The sequence below is a fragment of the Psittacula echo genome (assembly GCF_963264785.1).
Source record: "Psittacula echo genome assembly, chromosome: 6".
NCBI classification, from domain to species: Eukaryota; Metazoa; Chordata; class Aves; order Psittaciformes; family Psittacidae; genus Psittacula; species Psittacula echo.
The window spans coordinates 16,945,986-16,958,174 of NC_137743.1; the positions used below are offsets into that span (position 1 = coordinate 16,945,986).

General features: G+C 34.5%; 1 protein-coding gene across 1 annotated transcript in view; it reads left to right on the forward strand.

Annotated features, from left to right (window-relative positions):
- KNDC1 (kinase non-catalytic C-lobe domain containing 1) overlaps positions 1–11,805 on the forward strand; it is a gene marked incomplete at both ends in the record, with an annotated part of 65,604 nt that extends 53,799 nt beyond the window's left edge. The window contains 13 exons of the mRNA XM_080620253.1: positions 3,378–3,471; positions 3,592–3,689; positions 3,993–4,204; positions 5,518–5,631; positions 6,117–6,264; positions 6,521–6,700; positions 7,812–8,027; positions 8,342–8,424; positions 9,686–9,836; positions 10,260–10,382; positions 10,485–10,544; positions 11,168–11,325; positions 11,574–11,805. Of these exons, the coding sequence (XP_080476379.1) occupies positions 3,378–3,471; positions 3,592–3,689; positions 3,993–4,204; positions 5,518–5,631; positions 6,117–6,264; positions 6,521–6,700; positions 7,812–8,027; positions 8,342–8,424; positions 9,686–9,836; positions 10,260–10,382; positions 10,485–10,544; positions 11,168–11,325; positions 11,574–11,805 (1,869 nt within the window). The remainder of the gene's footprint in view (positions 1–3,377; positions 3,472–3,591; positions 3,690–3,992; positions 4,205–5,517; positions 5,632–6,116; positions 6,265–6,520; positions 6,701–7,811; positions 8,028–8,341; positions 8,425–9,685; positions 9,837–10,259; positions 10,383–10,484; positions 10,545–11,167; positions 11,326–11,573) is intronic.
- Between the last annotated feature and the right edge of the window lie 384 nt (positions 11,806–12,189).

Below are 12,189 nucleotides of genomic sequence, written 5' to 3' on the forward strand. Positions count from 1 at the left end.
CTGAGCAAAGAAAACCTTTCTAAAATCCTGCTGTTTTTCCAAACTCCATCAATCATGACAATTTCTGAAGTAAACTATTAGCAGTATTGCTGAGATGAGATGAATTGTTACAAGTTTTAAGTGGTCAATATATATAAGAAAGACAGAGAAAAAATATGAAACTGAAATTTATTTTTCTGATATTGCAACAGTCAGAAGATGATGATTCTAAGCTCTTAAGACAATCCATTATCACCATGTAGGTGCTAAGCAGCTCTGCCTAGCTTCTTTCTCCTGTCTCTTTGCTGCCTGATTCATCAAACCAGTTCTATTTCAGAAACCAGTTCCTTGTTAGTTGTAGTCTAATTTTCATTGTCTAACAAGGACTATATTAACCTACTTCTTGCCCCAGGTCTTTGACAGGTGTTCGAAAAGTTAGCGACAAAGTTGACCTGATTCTACAGCTTTGCGGTAAAGTGCACTAAAGCAATGTTTAAGAGTTGCTGTTTCAAAGAGTGCATGTTTAAAGGTAGTTACACGTTTGAGCTTCACTGCATTTGTCCCAACTTAGTGGCACTTCTCTTTCATAGGAGTAGCTCTGCTTGGTCAATGCAAGTCTAGTCTGCAGCTGCAGTTGAGTACTGAATGAGAGTCTAACCACACAACAAATTACAGTTTTGGAGACATGTACATCTCACTAATACACGAATCTCTCCAATGAAAATATTAATATAATTCAAATGTATATTTATTCACATTCTAAAACTAAATGCAATTAAATTTATTTTGTTCTTTTATTTTGTATACCTTTAAGTAGGTTTGAGAACACAAAAGTTCTGAGAAACTGTGAGTGTCAGAACATACATTTATGGCAAAATTAAGTATTCTGCCATAAAAATAATGAACTTTTCTATTTTTCTACTGGGAACTGTTAGATATTGTCTCCACCTTAGGTTGTGATTTAATAAGATGCAAAAAGTAAAACATTTATTGTATGATGAACAATATTGACAGGATTAATCAAGTTATGATTCAAAAAAGGTAACATGCATTTTTATGTTTGGAAAGAATGTGAAATAAAATAAAAATAAAATATTTATGGATCAAGGTGACACTTTCAAGTGTCATAAAAATAATCAATGCTTTACTGTATAAGTGCTTATCAGTTCATTGCAGTTCAGGTGGCTTTACTGTGTAAGTGCTTATCAGTTCATTGCAGTTCAGGTGCTTATCAGATAGTTCTTTGTGGTTCTTAAGGTCAGCAAAGGTTAATATGCATTTAGAAAACTTAGTCCTTGTAAGGCAAACAAGTGTATGTCCCTTGCATCACATGTCATCTCTAGTCCAGGAGCTGCTGATTTTGCACTCTCATACAGAGTGCAATACAGGCAAAGCAAACCAAGTCCTTAAAGGGAAGGCAGGTACCAGGGCTGCTGTTTCTCCAGGAGGATGTCCAGGTCTGCCCTCATAATAAGAAGGTTGTTTTCCGTAGTCTGATAAGCTGGCTTCAGGTTTTTTTGCAGCCCCAAGCCTTCAGCCTTAGCCTTTGCTCTTTTCTTCTTTGCACATGCTAGGTTTCAGCTATCCCTTATAAGCTACTTGTAAGAGTCTCCACTAAACTTCAGTGCACCCAAGCTGTGACTAGGTTGTTGCTAGCAAAGGTTTTGCATGTTCTGGTCACAGTTTTCCCTTTCCCATTCCTTTTCTCTTTTCCTTTCTCTTCTGTCAATATTCTGAATCCTTTGGTTGAGTCACTCTTCAGGATGTAAAAAACTTATGCTTCAAGGACAGATTGGAATTTCTAATTTTCCCAAGCAAAGTCACATTGTCATTACTTTGTGCCCTAGAATAAGGGATGTTCTACAGAAGTACATCCTGACAAATAAATGTATTTCAGAGGGATCAGAACCATTGAATGTGTAGCTTCATCAAAAATGTTTATATTCTATACCTACCTAAACTGGAAGATGTTGGGGAATAGACTGGGAATTTGCTACTGACTTTGTTTCTACTCACCTGAATTTATTTATGGGGCAAACCACTTCTGCACATCAGATTCCAAGCATCAGAAAGTGGTCATTCTCTCTGATTCCCTCTCTGTGTTCATAGTGTCTTAATCAACTTGGTTTCAATTTAATTGATGAAACAAAACCAAGTCTTTAAGTAAAAGCAAACAATTTCTAATTCAGAATCAGGTAATAGCTTTTCCGTGCTTTCATTATTCTCTATGTGATGCCTATGTAGCAGTGTTTTAAAAATCCACAGGGCTTTTGTGGCTCTTCCTGCTAATGAACTGTGTTGTTAAACCTTTTGAGCTTTTCTGAAAAACAGTGACAGGTTTTTCTCAAACTTAAATTTATTTCTAGTAAGCCCTTCCCATTAAAGCTAACCTATTTACCAATCTGTTGTTTGATATGTTAGCTCTGAGCTATGTGTTTTCTGATTGCTGTGCTTGTGGGAGTTCTGTCTGCTGTATTCAGTGAACTTAGTCCATTTAAAATGCTCTTTCAAGTAACTAGGTCACTGGTAGTTAGCTTAGGACCCAAGTGCAAAAGCCACCACTTCTATAAAACACAACACACATCATGTTTGGTGTTTCATAATAAATAAGAAGCTGAACCCAAAGCGGATGGCCCATTTTCATTGGTTGGTAAAGTAATGAAACCTTTGATATGCAAACAATTATAAATGTTTACATTAACTTTCATATTAATGTGAGAAGGCCACTATAATTTAATTTTATCCATTGCTTAAGTTATACAATTCTATAGAAATTTAGTTCATTTTTTCAATTATGTAAAATGCATAAATATAAAATATGTAATCTGAACTTCAAAATCGGTATATCTTTTATAGAGCAGCTCTCCTGTCTGCTTTCTGACCTGGTTCTGTAATATAACGTAATTCTACATAGTTGAATGAAAGCATCACTTTCGTCAATGATTCCGTTCTTGCTGCAAATATAGGTCAGCTACTTAACAGAGATTTTCAGGGGTCTGCACTGATTTCAGAAACCATCACTTTTAATTCTGAATGACTTCTGAGTATAACTTTTTTAACTGCTCCAGAGAACAACAAGATAAGTGCAGTTATAACTAAAAGCATATTTATAAAAATGGATTCAGGCAAACTTCAGTGCAGTCTCATCAAACAGAAACTAGTTCTAGTTCTGAAGTTGCAACACTGTGCCATAACTAATGCTTTCATGGGGACAGGTGATGCATGTTGTAGCTTGCCTGTAAGCACAGGTGTGAAAGATAGTTTTTCCTGGTTAATATATTAATTGTCTGTTTGGATGTTCTCTTTTTTATACAAAATAATTTTCTTCTTAAACTTCTGTTTCTCACTAGAACCTTGCTTTTACCATTCTGATCAGAATCCTTTTTCTCTTTAAATAGGAACTAGAACAATTGCTAATGATGGAGACAAAAAATTACAGGAAGACCATAAAGTTTTACCAGAAACTGTTACAGAAAGAAAGAAGCAACAAAGGTAAGATTACAGCAACTTGCAATTAATGAAATGGATGTGTAGTACTTTAAAGGATTTTATTATTTTTCCCTGTAAATCAGAATCAGTGATGTTCTTACACTGTGTGTTTTAAATTTAAAGGTCCTGAAACTAAATCTATGTTGCCCAAACTGAAAGAACAGCTACAGGAGATTAAATCAAAAGTACAGTTTCTTGAACTGGTGAAGAAATATATGCAGGCAAGTCAGACTTTATTTTGCTTGTGTTTCATTTGTCATGTCATTACTGCATCAATGTAGTTGGCTGCCCAAGTCAGTATATGAAATGCAAAATGTTTTGTGTCAAAGTGCCAAATTAAGTAGGATCTAAATTAGCAAAAGAAAAAGTAACTGCTATTAGTATTGCTTAGAAGTTAAAAAAAAAAAAAAATAAATAAATCAGTTGCATAATGAAATGTGATTAGGCTTTGACTGTATTTTGTGTGGATTTTCCTCTTTAGTTTCCTATGGTTTATGTTTTCATGGCTTTGCATCTTTGAGCAGATCATGTCTGCAGAGCAGTGGGGTGTGGAATCCTGTGTGCTGCCTACAATCATTCGCAACGAGAGAACTGACACAGTGGATGTGACACCTACAGATGAGTCATCAGTACTTCTTTACTATAACACAGAGAAACACCAGTGTAATAATCAAAATGGAATAAGAGTTCTGCAGGCTGGTACACCACTTGGTTTAATGGCTTATTTATATTCTAGGTATAGTATCTTTTGCATGTCCTTAATTTGGAGTGGGTTGAGGCATAGTTGCTAATTCAGGAAAAAATAGTCTCTGTGATAAACCCTAGTTCCTCAACATTGCATAAATTCTCCTCTTTTGAATCGAGTTTAATGTTATTTCTGAGAACCCTTGCTTACAGAAATGGGCATGGAAATGGCAAAAGATTGCCTGATAAGAAATAGGCCAAACTGTTAAGTTTGGATTCAATTAAAACTTGAAGCATTTGATAATAAATCAAAAACTAATAACTTGTAACTTTTTTATCCTGTACTTATTTAAGGTTTTGCTCTTATGGTTGCCATGGAATCAAGGCTTTATGCTACTCTCAGCAGTATAACAATTCTTCAAAACATAAAAATTGATAATTCTTATTAATAGGGCCTGGATATGAAAATGTTTTACAGATTATTGCCCCAGTCCTTGGAACCGATCAAGATAGAGTCTTTCTTCAGGGCTTAAATGTGGACAAAGATGTCCTTTATCTTCAACTAGGGTGAGGGCAGTGTTGTTTTAGGGTGCCTGAGGCACAATAGTATGAAGGATGGAAACTGCCTCGGAGGCTTCATCAGACTTGTGCCACTATAGAGGGAGCAACTTACTCCCAGCTACTTCCTCCAGGTCATCCTGACTTTTCAGACTCAGTTACTTATCCTGAGTGTTGCTGTTCCTGGTAGTTAATATTATGCACAAACTGAAGAAATTGTTTTAGTCAGAGCTCCCACACATATCAAACCCAAATTTTTATGGTTAGCTGTAAACCATCAGGGAGGCAGGACAATTAATCTGTGTTCAAACCTTGAGAGTATGTGTGTGTATACAAAAAATAAAATATGCACATTTTTAATGTGTGTAATAAGTATATTCTGTTGTTAAAACAACCACTATTCTAATTAGAGCTACAGGAAATATTTTCTTGCTTAAAATATCTACTTTTTATGCTGTTATTATAATAAAAATCTTTTCAAGTGAGTTGATGGGGAAAAAATTTAAACTTGTTCTTCCATACTACTTAAAATGTAATTTATTATCATAATAGAAATGTCAAAGTGGTTGTTCACAAAATTGCAAATAGAGAAACTTTTTTTAAAACAAATTATGCTTTCTGTGTTGGCAATCATAATATTTGATGTGTAAAAATAAAATAAAAAGGAATCAGGGTTTTATATAGATCTTCAGAATTTGAAATCTCTGTTAATTCATGAGATTTTGAGGATTTTTTTTCTACTGCTGTAGTCTGATGCAAGAAGAAAATGTGGTTTTACTTGTCTGAAGTTTTTCTTGTTCTTCACAGAAATGCATTTTTAGAAGGCTATGTACAGCAGTTTCTCTACACATTTCGCTATTTCTGCACGCAAGAAGAATTTTTGCAGTTTCTTCTTGATAGAATCAGCAGCACTTTGTCCAGGTACAGTAATTTCCTGTGAAAAATTATATTAAAGCACAGTTGTCCCCCTGTTGTGTCCCCTCCCAATGGCAAATAGCTGTTTCTGAACAGCTTTACCTAATTAAATTGAATTTTGATGGGTTTTTTTTTTAAGACAGTCTTGCAAAGTGAGAGTGACCCTAGAGTAAGTGCTATATATGACAGTGTGGTTACTTTTTTGGTTTGTTTTTTTTTTTAGTTCTGAATTCTTACTTTCAATAGTTGTTCAGTGATGTACTTACAACCGTAAGTACAACCACAGCTTTGTTTCCATACAGCCATGGATTCTAGAGACATGAAGCTCAAGAACTGAGATAACGCAGTCATTACCAAATAATACTTGTGGGTTTTTGGACGTGTAATGCCTTAACACTTTGAAAATAAACTTGTGGTTTATTGAACACTTATTTTTAAATTTGGATTGGATACCAATTTTGGTTAAAACAGTTCTTTTTTCTTCCCACCAGTGCAAGCCTGGATTCTTCCACCTCACTTACCAAAATATGTAACCGCAGTTTCTACATCCTGCAGGCTTGGATTGAAGACTGCTACAGTGTAGACTTTGCAACAAATACTGATCTTTTATGCACCCTAAAAGAATTTATTTCTTCCAAGGTAAGTCAGAATTTCAGTAAAGGCTTAAAGGGGGAAAAAAATATAATCCATTTAAGTCAGGTGGGGTATATGTAAGATTCTTATTGCAAAAGACTGTTCTAATTACAATTAAAGTAAAATAAATATACTGCTGTCTTTGACAGCTATGTTGACTATGCCTGGTTTTGGACAGACATGAATCTTTCAACTGTATTGTTTTGTTTATATTTTATGGGAAATTGAGTTCAATATTCTGTTAACTGTTTTGCATTTACAGGTTGCTCCATTAAATGGCTATGGTGAACGCTTGTTGTCATTGCTTGAGGATGCTTCTGCCAGGAAAAGTGGCAGTGCTCATCAGAGCTCTAGCCTGGACAAATGTGAAGAGGAAGGTGAGGAGGACAGAAAAACATTACATTCCATGTGTAAAAAACTCTCAGAAGACGTTTCCAGAAAGGTATGTCTTTTCACCAGACAGCAGTATATAGAACATATTTCCATTGATTATTTTCTGACAAAAACTAGAGATCCAGCTCATGGTTGAGATCCTGATCTAGCAAAAATTATCTACCTGCATTTTAAATTTTCTGTTGGAAGTATTTAAGGCCTAAACTGTTCTATAACTGCATAAATAATCTTAAGCCTTAATTGTGCCCTGTCAGCTGTTTCAGTACAATAGAACAGGTAATAATTTTGAAAGAACTTGAACTTTTCATCCTTGATACTAGCATGTGACTTACCTAGGAAACCTTTTCCTCCTTGTCAAAGATAAATACTTTTTATTGGGCATATATCTTTGTAAGACTATAAATACAGTCTTACAACAGCAGGAGCTGACAGGGTTCCTGCTGAAACTTCAAAGCTTGTACCAAAAACTTGTCTAAACTTTTGTCCACATTTGCTAATTTATATAGTGTGCTAGTGAAAAATAACCCCAGAAGCCAGAACATGCTGTATAATACTTCTCCTGAAAAAAAGACCTCTCTCTACAGAGTGACCAAAATGACATGTGGAAGTCAAATGTATCTGTAATGTGTAAGTTGAATTTAGAATCAGCCTTCTGAAAAAGGTGCAGAATTCCATGGAGTATTCTGGGGATTCAACCAATAAAAGGCAAGCAGAATAGAGAAACATAGACTTGTTTTATTTTCACTGTATTTTAATGATACTGGAAGATAGAAAAAGGGAAAAGAATGGAAAACCAAATATTTCTTTGGAAAGGATGTTTAATGCTAAGCAAAAAGAGTACAAGAAATAGTAAGACGTAGAATATAAAATATAGAACTTAAGAATATGCACCATATTATAGCAGCAAGCCTGAATACACAGAAGGTTGTTTTAAATACTCATCTGGCAGCCTACTGCACAGACTCATCGACTGTGAGTATTAGCTTAAAATAGCAGTGTTGAATAAACCAATCAGTGTCTGGGCTAACCTTGAAGATGAACTGAAAAGTTTTGCATCCACAAAGATGTTTCTCTAACAGAACATTCCAGGAAGTTACATCGAGGGGAGACATAATGTTTGCTTTAAAGAAGTTGTAGTTTGTTTTTTTTCTTTCCTACAGAACTTTAACTGGAAGCTTTCCAAAAGTGTGGGACCAATTGCACAATATCAGAGAGAGCGACTGTACACCAGTTCATCAATTTTGCCAAAGCCATGCTATAACACTTTTACAGAAGAATTCCTAGTCTCCTTCACTAAAGCAGATGAAGTAGGACCATATCTCTTAATAGAATACGGTGTGCAACAGCTTTGTTGTCAGCTGACATTACTGCAACAGGTACAGAGGTCTAGGTTTACTTGGAAGTAAAAATAATATCTGTCTTCTTACATTGTACTCAGCCTTCTTTCCTTAACATTTCCCAACCCTCTTTCAAGCTATTTTGTATTACTTCATAAGACTTTGAATTAAGATGATCCATTTTTCCCTGAACTTTCTACAGTAAAATTTAGATTGTGATCCCTCTGATTAATTTGCTGAAGAGAAGGGAAGGGGAGGCGGGGGGAGAAGAACTGTCTGTCTTTTTTATCCCTGAGTATTTTAAAAGAACTGCTTGATCTTAACAACAGCTATATCTTGCTCTTTTTGTTCAGGAAGTATTTCATAAATGTCATCCGGTACACTTTCTAAATTCAAGAGCACTTGGTGTTAAAGACAAATGTGTTTCTGTCCAAAAGTAAGTTACTTATTTTAACTGCCCTCTATTCTGTTGATGCACAATAACTTACTGTGTTACACCTTTAATATATTCAGGAAGAGAGAAACATTTTAAATACTTAATATATTTTCAACAGACTAGACAGTCTGTTTATATAAATTTTTTGCTTTCAGGAGATATTATACATATACATACCTGTGCACGTATGTGGTAGGTCACATTTGAAAGGTGATTTCTTTTAAATCCAAAGTGGGTCAGGACAAAATATTTCTGAAGACTTGTACTGCGGAGTTGTTTCAAAGGTTCCATTTTGGCAGAAAAAAAAATAACAGTTTCTGAAACAGGCTTCATGATCACGCATGTTTGTATGCATATAAAATCTCAGTGCCCATTGTAATGTCACAGAATAGAGGAGGTTGGAAGAGACCTCTCAAGATCATGTAGTACAACGTTCCCTGCCTTAAGCAAATTCAGTGACAACAGGTTGTCCAGGACTTTATGCAGTTTGGTTCTGAATGTGGATGGAAACATCAGAACCTCTCTGTGCAATGTTGATTTTGTACTGTTAGGTAGATGAAGTATCAAGTATTCACAGATAGATAAGAATTTTCCTCTAGTTATTAGAGTGGTTATCAACCTATTTAAATTACTTGCTCAATGGTAATTGTTGTTTTCATCTAGTCACATGGACCTAATTATATTTGATTATGGTCTGCTTCTTATGTACTCAGTGGATTCGGCTAGTTTTTAATTAATACTTGTTAATTGCACTATCTGAAATAGACTTTTTTTGTAAGAGCAGGGAATGAACATCTAAAGCAGCTCATCTTTTACTGATTGTCAAATGACAGAGGCTAACTTGGCTGGTTTATACTTATTCAGTCGTTCAAGCATGGGAAACAAACTCTATGGTGCCACTAGGTATCAGGCTCAATTTTTTATGTGACTGCAGTTTTTAATGAGTTTGGATTTCTGGCTGTTATTTTGCACCAGATTAGATGGCTTGGTTTATTTAGTAACAAGTGGTGAAGGTGCCTTTATGTATAGAAACATATACTACATCCTTATCTTGAAATTACATATCATTATCTTGTAATTATAGGGAAAAAAGTGACATAGATCACTATGTACTTTGTAAAAGATCATAAACTCAAGACTGCAAAAACTGCAAAATCATTTTAAAGGGTTAGAAGTTGGCATCTTCACAATCAAGATTTTCTTTGAAAATTCAAAGTCAGCATCAATTATTTTTGCCTTTTTTTCCCCATTTTCTCCATAGGGCTGTTTCTGCTGAGACAGTTCCATTTAAAGTCTGTAATCTGTTTCTGTCAAAGTGCATACAAGACCAGTACCTTCTACAATTATTAAGAAATGCAGACAATGTCAGCACCTGGGTTGCTGCTGAAATTGTAACATGTCACACATCTAAGGTTTGTCATTGTTTTATTGTATTATTAATTATGAAATAGTTATTTTTATTGTATAGGAGTTGCTATATAGCAAAACTGCCATAAATATTCTGAAATACACCTGTAAGTGGGCAGTTAAAAATTCAGTTTGCAAGGAGGGTCTTGGATGTTTTGTAGTAGGAGATCTCAAAACTTATTAAGAAATGGGTTGCCTGAGGAGAATAGATGTCAGACAAGGACAACTTGGTGACATGAAATGGGAATTTTTGTGTTGGAGGGAAATGTTATCACAGTCAACAGTTTTGGTAACAAATTCAAAAAGAAAATGAATCTCCTTTTTTTTTTTCCTTCTCATTTAATTTTATTATTTAGATTTATGTAGATTTACTCTATATATTTAGTATATATTTTATATATAGAGAGTATATCTTATTTTTTTTTCAGCTGCAGGTGAGCTTATTATCAAAATTTCTTCTAATAGCAAAATACTGCTATGAACAAAGAAATTTTGCTACTGCGATGCAGATCCTAGCAGGCTTGGAAAATCTTATTGTACGTCAGTTACCAGTAAGTCTGGGGCTCTGTTCTGTAACTATTCTGCTTAACATAATCTTTTTCCAATATAGACATCAATGTGAAAGACAAAAATGTATTTTGTTTTCTTGTAAGGCCTGGAAAATCTTACCTGCAAAAGTAGCTGAAATAATGGAGGAACTCAAGGCTGTTGAGGTATAGTATGAAGTCTTTAATGTAAAAACACTTCTTTGGGATTGGAGAAGATGCAAGTTCTGATAAGTGGGTGCCTTTGCAGCCTGAAAGCCATAATTATTTTTTTGTATTATAAAGGAGATTTTAATTTAAGACTTCTGATTCTTAATCCAAAAGGTTTGTGTGAATTTTCCTCAGTATTTCTCAAAAATGTATCCTATGTGATTAAAAATAAAGCCATTTCATAGCTTTCAATGCAAGCTAGACCATTAAATAACTTTTCCTGACGATGTCTGCAGAAATTTTGTGGCTGTAATCTGTTTTGAAAAATCTTAAATATTTATTTTATCTCAAGCATTTTCTTACTGATCTGTGCAATTTTGAATCATAAAATGAAGTTCTAAAATATTATTTTGGTTATGATTTAGAACAATTACAATTATGTATGAAGTATCTTTTGATTACTTACTTTGTGTGCTTTAAAATGTTTGCCACCAGATTAATTCATAGTGTAGTCTTCAATGCCAAAAGTTAATATTCATGACAAACAAATCCCTAGCACTAAACACATGAAGTGGCGAACTTCTTTTAAAACCTGCCGCAATACTTAACAGGAGATTTATCTGTGTGCATTTTTAAACTAGGTGTTTTTAAAAAGTGACAGCTTGTGCTTGATGGAAGGAGAAAGATTCAAAACACTTCCAACAATTCCATCAGCCCATGTTTTGGCTATGCATGTCCAACAACTTGAAACTGGAGGATTCACAATGACAAATGGAGCTCACAAGTGGACTAAACTTAGGTAATAATTTTAACTATATAGGTATGTCACATAACTTTTTAAAATAGACTGTTGTCTAAAGGGGTAATGCAAGCTAATGCAACATTTCAGTTAGCAGTTTAAATGGTTTCAGTCAAAGGGACATACGTTGTAGAAGAGAATGCTCAATGCCTTTGAATTTCTTTTAAAGTTTGGATTTGGGGAGTTTGGTTTTGGTTTTATTGTCAGCATAAGAAACTAACTTTTTTTTTACTGTATTCTCTTTCAAGAAATATTGCCAAAGTTGTGAGCCAAGTTCATGCATTTCAAGAGAATCCTTACACATATACACCAGATTTCAAGCTGCAATCTTACCTCAGACAAAGAATAACTTGCTTTAAAGATGCAGATGTTTCTGCCTTGGCAGCTGGTAACTGTGCCAACTTCCATCAGATACCAGCAGAAAAACATTCTCGAAAAATTCAGGACACACTGCGCAGAATGAAGGCAACATTTCAGTAATTATTTACATTTCATCTGTTGTATTCCAAGCGTGGATTGTAAGACTGGATTCAGTTGACTTCATCTCCTGAACCAATTCCCAAGCAGATACTTAAGGGAAGTGACTTAAAATACTATATCAAGTTGAAACAATTATATTTTTAACATGGAATTATAAAATGCTGACTAATGAGATTTGAATCCTTAGCAACTGGATGAAAGATCAAAAGAATAAAAGTAAAGATTAAAGTACAAAGAGTGTAGAAGAAAGAGATGACTAACTGTCACTGTTGTTTAGCATTAAAAGAATAATTAACCCCAAAACAAATATCTAAACAATCCTGTGGATATACACTAAACTTACAGCTTCTGTTGCAAAGTTGGCCTAAGAGAGTTCAGAGTATA